This window comes from Amphibalanus amphitrite, unplaced genomic scaffold, assembly GCF_019059575.1.
Source record: "Amphibalanus amphitrite isolate SeventyFive unplaced genomic scaffold, NRLGWU_Aamphi_draft 000574F_arrow, whole genome shotgun sequence".
Taxonomy (NCBI): Eukaryota; Metazoa; Arthropoda; class Thecostraca; order Balanomorpha; family Balanidae; genus Amphibalanus; species Amphibalanus amphitrite.
The window spans coordinates 367,691-380,162 of NW_024882068.1; the positions used below are offsets into that span (position 1 = coordinate 367,691).

The window sequence follows — 12,472 nt, forward strand, 5'->3', positions numbered from 1 at the left end:
CATCCTGAACCCCGCCCACTACTCATGAGCAGTAACGTTGAGGGAGCAAACGCACTGAATGGCGAGTCAGGACACTGGGCGGTGAGCACCCAGCCAAGAAATATCCAGATGATAAATTATCCGAGTATCCACCGGCCCTACGGCTCACGACATGAACGGTACGGGCCCGAACTCCCAGCGACCAGCGCCGCCTCGCAGCAACAGAACCGGTAAACGGCTGCGGTTGTTGATCTGCCGAGCTATTGCGGAGCTGTAGCGCCCGGGGCAACATACTTAGCCCGGGGCGCGGTCGGGCAGAGGAGCTCAGCCGGCCGCCGCGAACAGTCAACTGTTTACCGGGCCGATAACGAGGGGCACGCGTGCTTGAACCGGGCGAGCGGCTCGGTTGGCGGATGAATGGGCAGCCTGCTCCGAGTCGTACCGACTGCGAACGGCACTAATCGAGCGCTAATCGTCCGAGGAGCGAGCCTGCCCGACGGGTGGAGAGACACCCGTTTTTTGGGTCATATACCACCAGCACCATAGGCAGGTAAAACACTGTGTGGTTGCTAGACGGAGAGGGATACACTTCTACTCATAGCTCTAATAATTCTGATTCATGACTCATGACCTGACCCAACAAGGTCACTAAACCATCCCCATATTGGCCTTACAGCGTCTAACGTATATGCTAGGAGGGTTCGTATGACCCATCCCCCGGCCGTTCGGCCCCTGATCGAGCTAGATCGAGGAAAAAAACGTGTTGCTTGTGACGAGAGGAAAGCGAGGGGGAGGGGTACGAATAGACCACCTATGTTTGTTACAAATGTCTTGCGAAAAAAAGCGGCGGATCACAACGAAACTTTCAGTACCCTCGAATCATCAATTTTACCAGCACCTTCCCTGAACATTCCCTGACCCATGTGACCCTTTTAGTTTTTATCGAGAACAGGCCAGGATAGTCGGGGCCCGATGAGAGATCAGCGGACCAGAGTCGACAGATAATCTCCGAGTCCCAGGCCCCCGGGCCCAGACCCGGCTCAGTGAGCTGTGGGAACTAGCCACCAGCGCACACACCACACAGGACACGGGTGTTTCACGGTTCCGGTTTACCCACCCAGCACGGATCCGTCCGTCCGCCTCTCACCGAGCAATCGTTTACTTTTTTTTTTTTGAATGGACGTAAATCAAAGCAGCGAATAACTCATCAGGTCTTACGGATGTGTTCGACAAATATTGTAGACGCGCACGGCGCAACATAATATATTTAACAGTATTTTTATTCGGAAAGAGTATTAACGATGAATTGTTTATTGATAAAACTTAACTAAACGTCCCGTCCCCGCCCCCCGTCTCCCATGATCGGCAAACGGCGAGACTAAACGGCACGCTGCAAGGGAGAAAAACCAGCCAGCCTGGCAAAGAGAAACACACGGGAATAAACCAAACAGGCGAACACGGGATAAAAAACAACCGTCTGATGGGAATGCAACAAACTAGGCCAACCGGCCGTTTTACAGCTAACCTTACCTACGGGACGGATCTAAGGCCAACCATTCGTGTTTTTGGAACATGCAGCACTGACCTAGACCGACCAACCAACCCTAATCCGAAATGGTACTTAAGGAATGTGACGTCTTTTTGGCATTCATATGAAAAACAAATCAGCCGTAAGATATTAGATATGAAACAGCACAGTACAAAACCTAACGTCGCCACGATCGCTTACGGCAAGCACACATTAACACGATGACGAGCGAACTGAACGGACAGCACTTCGCACCTACTACCGCGCCACCTGGGTAAAGCAAGCGACCTTAGGTTGTGCAGCGTAGGTGGCAGCATCCGCGGGAGCCCGCAGGTCAGACGGTTGTAGCGTGAGGACGAGGAGTAGTCGGGGCAAACATCAACCGACATACCTCCCAAGTCTGGCGATCGAGATTGGAAATGATACTGAACAGTGTAACATGCAGACAGTACCTACCATCTCAGCAGTACAAACAATGTCGAAAAATGAAGGTAAGGAATGCTGAATAAGGCCCTGGGTCGGGAAATGATCGTAGCCACGTAACATAACATAATGTCACGCTAATAATATACTCGTATCTATGGCAAAAGGGCAACAAAGCTCATCTGTTAAGAGTTTATCACTGCACCGAATTGCTTCAGTTCAGTCCAATGCCATGGCGCACAGAGTATAGATCGTGTGCGTCAATGCTAAGCATTTTTGTACCGTGTGGAGGTCGATTCGGTAGGAAGCAAAGTGCCGACCTTCGTACCGCGTGCAAGCCAGTTCGACCCGCAGTCTGTGCCGTGTGCACTGTGCAGGTCGATTGGTACCTTCTCTATACCGTGTGCCCTGTACAGTGCGCAGGTCAGCTTGGTGGGCGCGTGGACTCCGCTGTGTCCGGCACTCAGTACGCCCTCGGTGCCCCGCCACCGGATCGATGGTCCCCCGTCTCCCAGCAGCGCCCTGTGTGTCCATCGGTGTCCTGGCGACCAACACGGCCACAGCCACGGCGTCCTGCGCGGCTAGGGTCAGTCGCTGCAGCCGGGGACGGGACAGTCGCCGCAGCCAGAGACGGGACAGTCGCCGCACCTGGAGACGGGACAGTCGCCGCAGCCATGCCAGACGTCGGTCTGATCGTGGGCGCCAGCCTGATGGGCGTCGGCGGCCTCTCCGTCCTCTACGGCACCATCATGTGCTACAAGTCGCCGGTGAGCCTGCCGCGCCGATCGGGTCGAGAAGGGGGGTGTTTACTTGTTTTACCTCGTAATTGACGATGTGACCGTTCTAAGCTCGTGGCTAGCTGGCGGGGTAAAATGGTTGGCAAATGTACGATGCAGACTATAAATGCTCTTTAACTTCTGATTCATTTATATGGTTTCGTATGAAGCTATTTCGATAGGTGACAGGTATCCAAGGAAAGGGCCGGACATTTGCCCTACCACAACAACCGAAACCAACGCAATTTTGTCGTTTTCTTCGCACTGAAAGACTCGAACACTCTTTTGGAATAGTTCCTTTAATTTATATTCAGCAAAGCGTAACTTCGAAAGCGAAATCCGAGTATCTTTTAATCAACAACCTTTAATGGAATACGACCCCGCAGCGCTAAATGCCGCCTTTCTGAATCCGCCAGTGCCGGTATGGAGGTTGTGGAAATACGACGCGTTATTCAAAAGCTTCAAGTTCATTGAGAACTGCGTGTTCGGCGCCGTGTGCCACACCGCGTGGTGAGCCGCGACCTCGAGGCCGTGCGGCATCGAGGCCAAACGGTAACGCTGGGCGACATATCGACCGGCCGGTAACCGGCATGGAAGGGGCATTACTGCGTTAAAAGACCCCGCTTAGTTTGGTGTTCGGCTCGGTCTTAGGCAACGCAATTGCCAGGCAATGATTTAGATATTGCTAGGAAGTGGGATGGTAAAACTCGTTAGGTAAAGTCACGTGAACGTTACATACAGAGATGGACATTGAGCCGTGTTGAATAGACAAAAGTTCACGTGTGTGCTTTGGAAAGTTCGCCGCATGGATGAGCGATCCTGTTTACAGAATGACAGTTTACTGTTAGGACTCGGCAATTCGATCACATCACGCATACACGAAGTAAATCCTACAGGGTTTGCGCCGCGTGAATTCCATTTCTGACACGCCTGCCCGCTTTTGTATCAATTTGTAATAAATATTGAAGCTGGGTAGCCCTCCGGTCTTCCCCGAAACCAGCGAGCCATTCAATCGCCTCGATTGGTCAGTCATGAGCAACAATGTTCTGTCAGCACCGGCCGATTACTGCCGTAAATCGACACTGACATCTGGCTGACCAACTGCATTTGGTTTAGCACGATTGTTGAGATCACCAGCGTGTTTAACACATAGATCTTACAAACAAGGGCAATTATTAGGATTTCCCTTTGGTCGCAGTAAAAAGAGAACAAATTGTCTAAGATGACTGAAATCTTGCAAAGTGCCTAAGATGTCGTAAACCGTATCGCTCAGAAGATGAATGTACACGCCAAAAATCACATCAGTTATCAAAAAGTTTCATCTCCGCACTCAGCAGACCAGCAGAATTCACGTCGTGCAAAACGACTTGCATAGTAAATAGTCGTGGACTGTTCACGGTGCCGATTGATCCTCTTGACGCGCACTTGAATAAGGAATATTCCGTAATGCGGTTAACCAGGGAAGGAGAGAGGCGAAGGGCTCTACAGAACCTCTCTTGCGCGACCCTACTCGCCAGAGCGCACCTTCTGATAATGTGTCCCGCCCCATCGTGCCCACAGAATCAGTACTACAACAAAGAGGATATGGAGGCTATGGTCGCCGCCACTGTGCTGGCAGAGAAGACGTCTCAGGAGAAGAACGACAAGTATTTCGACGACCCTATCGAGAAAGACGTCGCCCAGAAGAAGCGGAAGGTGCTGTCGTCCTAAACGAACGGCTGTCATGTCCCTTCTCGGAATTCTTGCGATCAGTCATTTTAGTTGTGTCTGGCGTGGGACGAAGATGGAGTCAAGGCAGATGACGGGGACAATGCCTGTGTTCACAATACCCCCAGTTCGCTCGGCGCTGCCGGTCACCCGTGACACAGGCTCGCAGCTATCGGCCACGAACACGACTATCTTACGGAAATAATGACAAATAACACGAGAATGCATTACTACATAGAATCCTCGTTCAAGTGACCGTCTTGGGCATTATTTTTGGTGGGTGTTCATGTTTATCCCTCAAGAGATTTGAAGCTCAAGATAAAATAAAAAATATAAAATACAATGTTGTTTATTGAAATATGGACACTAAAGTGGCAACCTAGTTACAGGTGAAATGCACTTTTTCCTTTTGTACTGTCACGCACTAGCAAGTCAAGACATAAGACGGACGGCCAGCAGAAAATATGAGCACGATCCACACTACCCTCCTTCACGACAGTGTAGACCAGGCACAACCGATACACGACGCTGCGACACACCTTCACTTTCTGGCCGGTTGACGTGATGATATAACGAAGAGATTAGGTGAACGAGGAACCTCTCAGTCGTCCCGTTCACTGCGCCTGCTCCTGTTCGTCTGACCACTCCTGAAAGAAAGGCGGACATCAGTACAAACGACAACAGCGGCTCACAGCTCAGTATGAGCTGGTCATAAGTCAGACACATCAATGGTCGCTTGTGAATCACCGAAGGAAATTTATTTTGTGCACGATATACTGTCAATCAATTTACATCAATAATCACCTTCCGAACCCGAACTTCCGAACCCGCGATGGTCGTAGAAAGACGGGGTAAACGGCAATAAAAAGCTCTCAACAAGGCGGATCTTAAGAGCCCAAATTATTTTGCTTAAGTAGGTCAGAGGTCAGGTCAAAGTCAGGTCAAGGGTACAAAATGCAAGTTTCTACAGTATCGGCCTTGCACCGTAGTTGCCGAAGAATGGACTGAGACTGATTGCCCAAAACGTGTTTTAGACTACCAAGACAATATTCGTTGCATACAATGTCATTCAAAGGTCAAGGTCAAGGTCAGGTCAGGTCAGGTCACCAAAAACAAAATATAGAAAAGGGCATGTGCGACACATGCTTTATGGGTCATTTTACTCATAGAATTCCATGGGCACACTCAATAAGTGATATGGACCACCTCTGGATGAATTTCAGGTCAAAGTCAGGTCAAGGTCAGGTCAAGTGAGGTCAAATTTTAAAGTTGGTTGTTAAGGCCTAAAAAGGTGTCTATCTGATGCAGTTTTTCACGGCGAATCGAATGGTGCTACTTTTGTTTCCGTAAGAGGTCTAGAACTTCCAAAAAATCATTTTTTTTTTCAAAATTTTGAGTGTCGTGATGTCATAAAATTTTGAATAACTCCCACATTTTTGAACCGATTCTTCTAAAAATTGGTATGTAGGTGCACATAAACCAGTTCTCTGACATATATTCCGTTTTTTTCGATACACTACTCACAATTTTGGATTTTATAATTATTTTCAAAAAAGTTTTTTTGAAAAAATATTGGGCCAAAATCCAAAACTTTCAAAAACCGAGATAGCCATTTGATAGACAAAGTAGAATCACGTATAACCTTTTTTGTTTCGTCTTGATTCCTTTAAAAATGAAGATGTTAGCGGCGCTTGAAATTTTGCCGTTTTTGAGGCGAAAATGGCGAACATGACGTCACTAAAACGTCAATTTCTCAAAGTTTTCCGACGGATTTCGCTCAAATTTTCAGGGAAAGTGTCAAATTGACGTATGATAAGGCACTGAAAGACGTCGCTGGCGTAACGCGTTTAGAAGTTATTGGCGAAAAACGGGAGGGGGGCAGATTCTGCCCCCTCCCCCAAGCGGGGCGCAGGTTAACCCTCGCCCGCCGAGGGGGAGGGGGGCCGGGGGTGACGACTGCCGCCCCCTTCCCCCATAGGGTCTTTTTCGCAATAGCTCCGAACACGCTGGCGATAAAGAGAGATGAAACTTGGCATTCCACGATAGATCGACGAAAGCCGTACACCCTCATATTTTATTTTTTGCTTAAAATTGGTCTAATGGCTTGTTATGGGCGGGGAAGCCAGCTGTGCCAAGGATTTTTTCTTCGAACAACTGTTTCCGAGATATAGCCTCAGGCAATTCCTGGAGGTCACGCTGCAACCCTATGTTTGGCGGCTTATAACTCAGAAACTATTGGTTTTCTATGGTAAAAACTTTATATGGTTCAACTTGCAATCAACCAGCAAACGTTTTGGCTATCCCGGATTTTCGATTTTTGAAAATTTTGATCACGTGACATCTTGATCTTTTTTTCGAAGAGTGACATTGATATTTTCCCAGCTGAAAGTCGCAATTTTGTCTGATGACGATTAAAGCCTTATCAATTGTCATTCATATGCGACAATAAAAAAGTGGCTTTCGGCCTGCATCAGGTCTGCATCGGCCTGAGATCAGGTCATTTTTTGACCTGTCCTTTATAAGTCAATGGCAGAAATATCGGCTACCACCGAAACGCATCTGACCGGTTCAAATACTTTTGAATCATGTTGAGTTAGGCTATTATTGATGACACTGGTGCAGCCTTGCATCAGTGACCCGCTGAAAGGTCATCCTAGGTCACGCGTTGAACACACAATAATTTTCCGTTTTTGGCTGTACCTTTTGATCTAATAAAGAAAGGGACGTAGAATAGGCACCAATCCGTTTGCTTTCACCTAGCGCCAGTTCGTTTTGAATCTCGATACCGATGACCTGTGGTCAGGTCAATTTCTTGACCACCCTATTATAAGTCAATTGGGGAAAAATCAGCTCCCTTATTTTTACACTAAAACGCGTCAGAATTGCCTAATATACCATGAGTGACTCCATATGCGACTAACTTTGACTACCTTGAGACCTTTTTTGCTCTTGGTCAACTGTGACGTTGGTCTTGGGTCATGTGACGTTATTAAAGGTCACCAAATGTTTTTTTGCTAATAACTCCTTACAGGTTTGAGATACAGCCGCGCGGATAGGCTCATTGTGTTCAGCTCGTCATGGCCCATCGAATGATATATATGATGACCTTAAGGTCACGTGACCTAAGGTCAACTTTTGACCTTGACCCTTCGAGGTCAACATACACATGTTTCGATGCGGATCGACGAGAGGATCACGATGGTGCTATTAGTTTGTTCCTAGCTGGGATACTTCGAAAGTTATTCGAGAAAAACTTCATATACATGTAGTGCCGCCATTTAGACTTTCTTTTTACCCCTGTGACGTCATCTTTGACCTGACCTGAAAATGACCTGAGTAAAAATTGTAGACCTTATCCATGTGTACCCTGTGCCGTATACCGCTTGTCGCTATCTTGCTTTGTTCTCGAGATCTCGCTGTCGGTCCCGCTCGTAATAATGGGAAGGTCATAAAAATGACCTGACCTGAGGTCAACGCAGGCCGAAAGCCACTTTTTTATTATCGCATATGAATGACAATTGATAAGGCTTTAATCGTCATCAGACAAAATTGCGACTTTCAGTTAGGAAAATATCAAGGTCACTCTTCGAAAAAAAGTCAAGATGTCACGTGATCAAAATTTTCAAAAATCGAAAATCCGAGATAGCCAAAACGTTTTTTGGTTGATTGCGAGTTGAACCATATCAAGTTTTTACCATAGAAAACCAATAGTTTCTGAGTTATAAGCCGTCAAACATAGGGTTGCAGCGTGACCTCCAGGAACTGCCCGAGGCTATATCTCGGATACCGTTGTTCGAAGAAAAAAATCCTTGCCACAGCTGGGTTCCCCGCCCATCACAACCCATTAGACCAATTTTAAGCAAAAAATAAAATATGCGGGTGTAAATTTTAAGTTTTTTTGGTCGATCTATCGTGGAATGCCCCATTATACCTGACCTTTGATTCAAGCTAAATCCTTTGACACCAACCGCATTTTCGGGTCAGTCACTGACCTATGGCGTCATAGACGAACCTCTGCACGGTCTTCAGATGTCGCAACTTCGTAACGCCCTCAGTGCCAGATGAGCAGAGGTCTCACAGCTTGTCTATCTCGTTTTTTTTCTTTCTAAAGGTCACATGAGGTCAGGTCGATCACGTGACTTCACCATTATAAGTCAATGGGGAAAAATTATTCTGGCGTCGGGAACGATATCAAATTATCCTGCCCACACGGAATCGTGATATCATGCACTCCTTGCAAGTTAAGATGCTTTACTTTTGCATTGTTGATCTTGCATGGCGTCATTTATGACGTCACAAGGGTCATAAGTTATTCGTCAATAACCCCTGATCAAATTGAGCTAGCGAGTCGGGAAAGACACCAATGGACTCTGGAGACTGGAAGGCCAGCCGAATCGAATGATATGCAACACCACCTCCTTCGACCAGCTTCGTGACTTTGAGGCTTCTGACCTGACCATGACCCGAGGTCAACACCTTAAGTTGACTTCACCCAAACAAAAAGTATACCATTCGACGCGCCTGTGCGAGACGAACACGATGATGCCAAAATCGCGGCTCTGCGGCCGTTTTTTTTGCGAAGTTATTTACCAAAAACCAAACCCGTACCTTGGGCCACTTGACCTGACCTCAGAGGTCACCGGTTGACCTGAGATCTTAAAATCAGGTATCAGTCGGTGCGTCTCGTAACGGCGCACAGGGTCGTTTCTTCCGCGATGCACTAGCTCCACCAGGGGACGCTCTAGCTCCACCATGCTTAAACTCACGCTTCCAAAATCAGATGATAACTTTGTGACACGGGCGGTTTCGCGCCACTCACCTGAACAGCGGCCACGACTCCCTCGGCCTGTTCGAGCACCTCGCGCATGAGCCGGATCTCCTCTCGGGCGGTGTCCAGCTGCTCGTGCAGCTGCTGGTTCTCCTGGAGGGCCTCATCCAGCGCCTGCTGCCGGCTCTCGGCCAGCTGCCGCCAGTACTCCCCACTGGGCTCCTCGGCAGCTGCACGGCACACCCGCACACCACTTCACTTATACGGACACACACCGCTTTACTCGTACAAACCTACACTCACGCCACCAAATGAAAACCGTGAGAAACTAGCTACACGCCAGATGGATCGTAACTAGTGTCGCCACGCCAAAGCCGTAATCACCACGCCATATGTGGAAGGCTTTTGATGTCAATACATACATACATACATACATACATACATACATACATACATACATACATACGTACATACATACATGCATACATACATACAACTAGGCACGATAGCATATGTGACACTTAAGCGTAGGTACTATCAGCTTATTAGAAAAGCGAACGGTAGGTTGCGTCTGATTTTGCACAGAATATCTCTATTAGCATAATAATGGTCTAGGTCATAAAGAGACCAGAATAGTATTAACTTCAACTAATTCATCCCCAAGTCGTTCATATCGATATAAACGCTGCGCTGTTACAACCAGCGACAAAAAGAGCCAAACAGATGTGAAAATAACTCCCAACCAACGTTAAGCCCTCAACGTCGTAGCTACGGTAGCTACTATCAGGCCGGAGCGAGCACAGTGGCCACGCAGCCATGACACAGTGACCCAGTCCAGGTGGGCTACTCACCGGCGCACATATCGGCCACCAGCCGGTCGACGGCCGACTCCTGGCCTCGCGGCGGCTCATAGGGATCGGTCTGAGTGCTCACGGTGCAGCGGGTGACCGGCCGGGCGGCAGGAGCGGCGCGCTCCTCAGCGGCCGTCTCCTCAAACACCCGGAGCCTGGTGACAGCAACGTACATCAGTTATCAGAGAATGCATGGCGCTCTAGCTAGGAAATGGTGGTAGGACAGTCTCCCAGGGTTCTGAAAGAAAGGTCTGCGGCCGGAATTCTGACTTGTCACTGATCATCAATACCTAACTGGCCCAGGGTATGTACTATAGTGCGACCTGGACAAAATGCAGCTGAATGCCTTCAAAAATCCACTCGTAAGCGGACTGCAGAAGACTTGGAGTTTTATCAGTGTCAAGATCTCAGATGCTGGACAATCTGGTGTGCGGGATGCTTTAACATATTAATCATGAAGTGTGTCAGGATAGGAGGAAAATGAGTTGCAGACACACGAGGGACCGATCATCACATGTTTAACTACAAAGCGGTGGTAGAAGAAATCAATTTCGAGACACACCGTGGAGTATCAGACTCCCGAGAGCAAAAGCAGATTCGTGTTGCGCTCCGGTGTTCGACAGGTGTGATCAAAGTAAAGGTGTAACAATAATTTCACATGACTGAGATGGTGTGTCGCTGGTGGGATCATCCACGGTCAGTTGAGGTCGGTGGGCAAAACAGATCATGCTCAGCTATGTGGCCATGGTAAACTTTGACTTCAAAGTTCCCGCGAGCTCGGAATTTGACGATCAGTAAACAGATTAAGACACATTGAACAAGCTGTGTATGTATATGGTGGGCTCTGAATTCCTCAATCTATCGACTAAAAAGAACTGAAAATAGCAGCTAGCACCCAACTTTCCCTATCACAGTAGATGAAAGCAACATTTATTGTTGACCTGACCTGAGACTGAGAGGGTTTGACAGGTTTGACATTTGACAGGTAAAATGGGGTATCTTTCACTTGCAACATGACAAAGGATCTGTGAGTTCTATTGCTCAGTCATTGCATTATTTGTAACGAAATGAAATACTACATAGGCTGACCCATAGTCCTGGGGAGTGCCCTTCTCCCCTGGACTGTCAACAATGATGAAATCATGAGGTGCCACCAATGCTCCTTCCAAAATTTATACAACTAAGCATTGTTAAAGGCTCAGACAGATAACATTCAATGCTTATGTTTATGCCAAATGTTACATATATTAGATAGCATGCCAAACAAACACAAACACATCTTACAGTTCACAAACAAATGCCAATACACATATGCATTTTAGAGGACAAAACTGGTATATATGTAGATGAAATCTGACTCTGAATGGAGGGTTAGTAGGTTGTAGGTTGTAGGTTTTGGGTTAGTAGCTTGTAGAATTAGATCTGTAGGTTGTAGGTTGGTAGGTCCAAGGTTGAAAGTTAGTTGGTAGGGTCAGGTCAGGTTAGATATGCTTTTTATCTTCACTGTACTTCATCTTCACACTTACCAGCAAAAACTTGATCAGCATTACCTAAAATACAATGACCCGACACATCTAGAGAACAAACTGGTTAGGAACATGATTGTTTGCTACTTGTACTTACCCATGGTGTTTTCTGGGTTTCAGCAAAAGTGTGCTACTGGCATCATTTTGTCCCTGAAATGTAATGAGGATTTTACATGTCAACATCAGCAATAAAACACAAAAAAACATATTCTCTGTGCTGAACACATGACCAGCATTATTAAGTAGGTAAACAAATTCATCACATTTGTCCATACACTAGACAATGCTGAGTTCATTTGGCAAATTTAAAAAATAACAGTAGCTCAGTAAAATAAGCAAGTATATGTACACTTAACAGTTTTCAGCTACCCATAATTCTCATCTTAAGACTCGACTGACTATAGGTACAAAATAAAATAAGTGATTATTTCTAATATAACCACTTACCAGTTTGTTGGTTTTGTTAGACAAAGGAGTTCTCCTAGAACTCTTAGTCATCTTCCCTTCCTTACTACTAGCTGGCAAAGCATTCTCATTTTGGACTTGCAGCTCCTTCATTGTATATTTTTTAACTTTCCCTCTGGACTTGAATCTGATTCTGAAATGCACAACTTTGTAATGATAGTAAAGAATCAAATATATATGCCTATGCCTGGAAAACTTGGCTTTAAGTGGTGGGCTACCTACCCTCTTCTCAAGCTTCAAGTGGTGTCCCCTGGTCCTTGTAAGTAGGTAGGGTTGGGTCAGGTTAGATTATGTTTTGTTCTTATCTTCACACTTCATGTAACATATTTGGATATAGAAGGTCAAAACATATATATATATATATGTTGTGTTATGGTCCAACCCCCGCACGGCTGCTGGCCGCGCCTGCGCGCGCCCCTGCCGCCGCCACCGCTGGCCGCCCCGGCTAC

General features: G+C 47.0%; 2 protein-coding genes across 3 annotated transcripts; one reads left to right on the top strand and one right to left on the bottom strand.

Annotated features, from left to right (window-relative positions):
- Nucleotides 1–1,457: 1,457 nt before the first annotated feature.
- Nucleotides 1,458–4,756, top strand: LOC122394124. Its single transcript, XM_043390745.1, has 2 exons — nucleotides 1,458–2,697; nucleotides 4,267–4,756. Exons 1-2 carry the CDS (start codon nucleotides 2,158–2,160, stop codon nucleotides 4,414–4,416), a joined length of 690 nt encoding a protein of 229 aa, XP_043246680.1. The 5' UTR covers nucleotides 1,458–2,157; the 3' UTR covers nucleotides 4,417–4,756.
- LOC122394122 (geminin-like) lies at nucleotides 4,747–12,454 on the bottom strand. 2 transcript variants are annotated; one of them, XM_043390743.1, is made up of 6 exons: nucleotides 12,406–12,454; nucleotides 12,006–12,156; nucleotides 11,656–11,708; nucleotides 10,033–10,187; nucleotides 9,233–9,411; nucleotides 4,747–5,060 (listed from the first exon to the last, which is right to left on the bottom strand). In XM_043390743.1, exons 2-6 carry the CDS (start codon nucleotides 12,114–12,116, stop codon nucleotides 5,028–5,030), a joined length of 531 nt encoding a protein of 176 aa, XP_043246678.1. In that variant the 5' UTR covers nucleotides 12,117–12,156; nucleotides 12,406–12,454; the 3' UTR covers nucleotides 4,747–5,027. The 2 variants fall into 2 exon arrangements, with proteins under 2 accessions (XP_043246678.1, XP_043246679.1); XM_043390744.1 differs by having other exon boundaries at nucleotides 12,006–12,427.
- Nucleotides 12,455–12,472: the final 18 nt, after the last annotated feature.

Coding starts and splice junctions, on each gene's coding strand:
- LOC122394124 (XM_043390745.1), top strand. CDS start 2,158: ATGCCATGGCGCACAGAGTATAGATCGTGTGCGTCAATGCTAAGCATT. Junction 2,698..4,266: donor TCATGTGCTACAAGTCGCCG/GTGAGCCTGCCG, acceptor TCGTGCCCACAG/AATCAGTACTACAACAAAGA.
- LOC122394122 (XM_043390743.1), bottom strand. CDS start 12,116: ATGAAGGAGCTGCAAGTCCAAAATGAGAATGCTTTGCCAGCTAGTAGT. Junction 11,709..12,005: donor CTAACAAAACCAACAAACTG/GTAAGTGGTTAT, acceptor ATTACATTTCAG/GGACAAAATGATGCCAGTAG. Junction 5,061..9,232: donor GAGTCGTGGCCGCTGTTCAG/GTGAGTGGCGCG, acceptor CCTTTCTTTCAG/GAGTGGTCAGACGAACAGGA.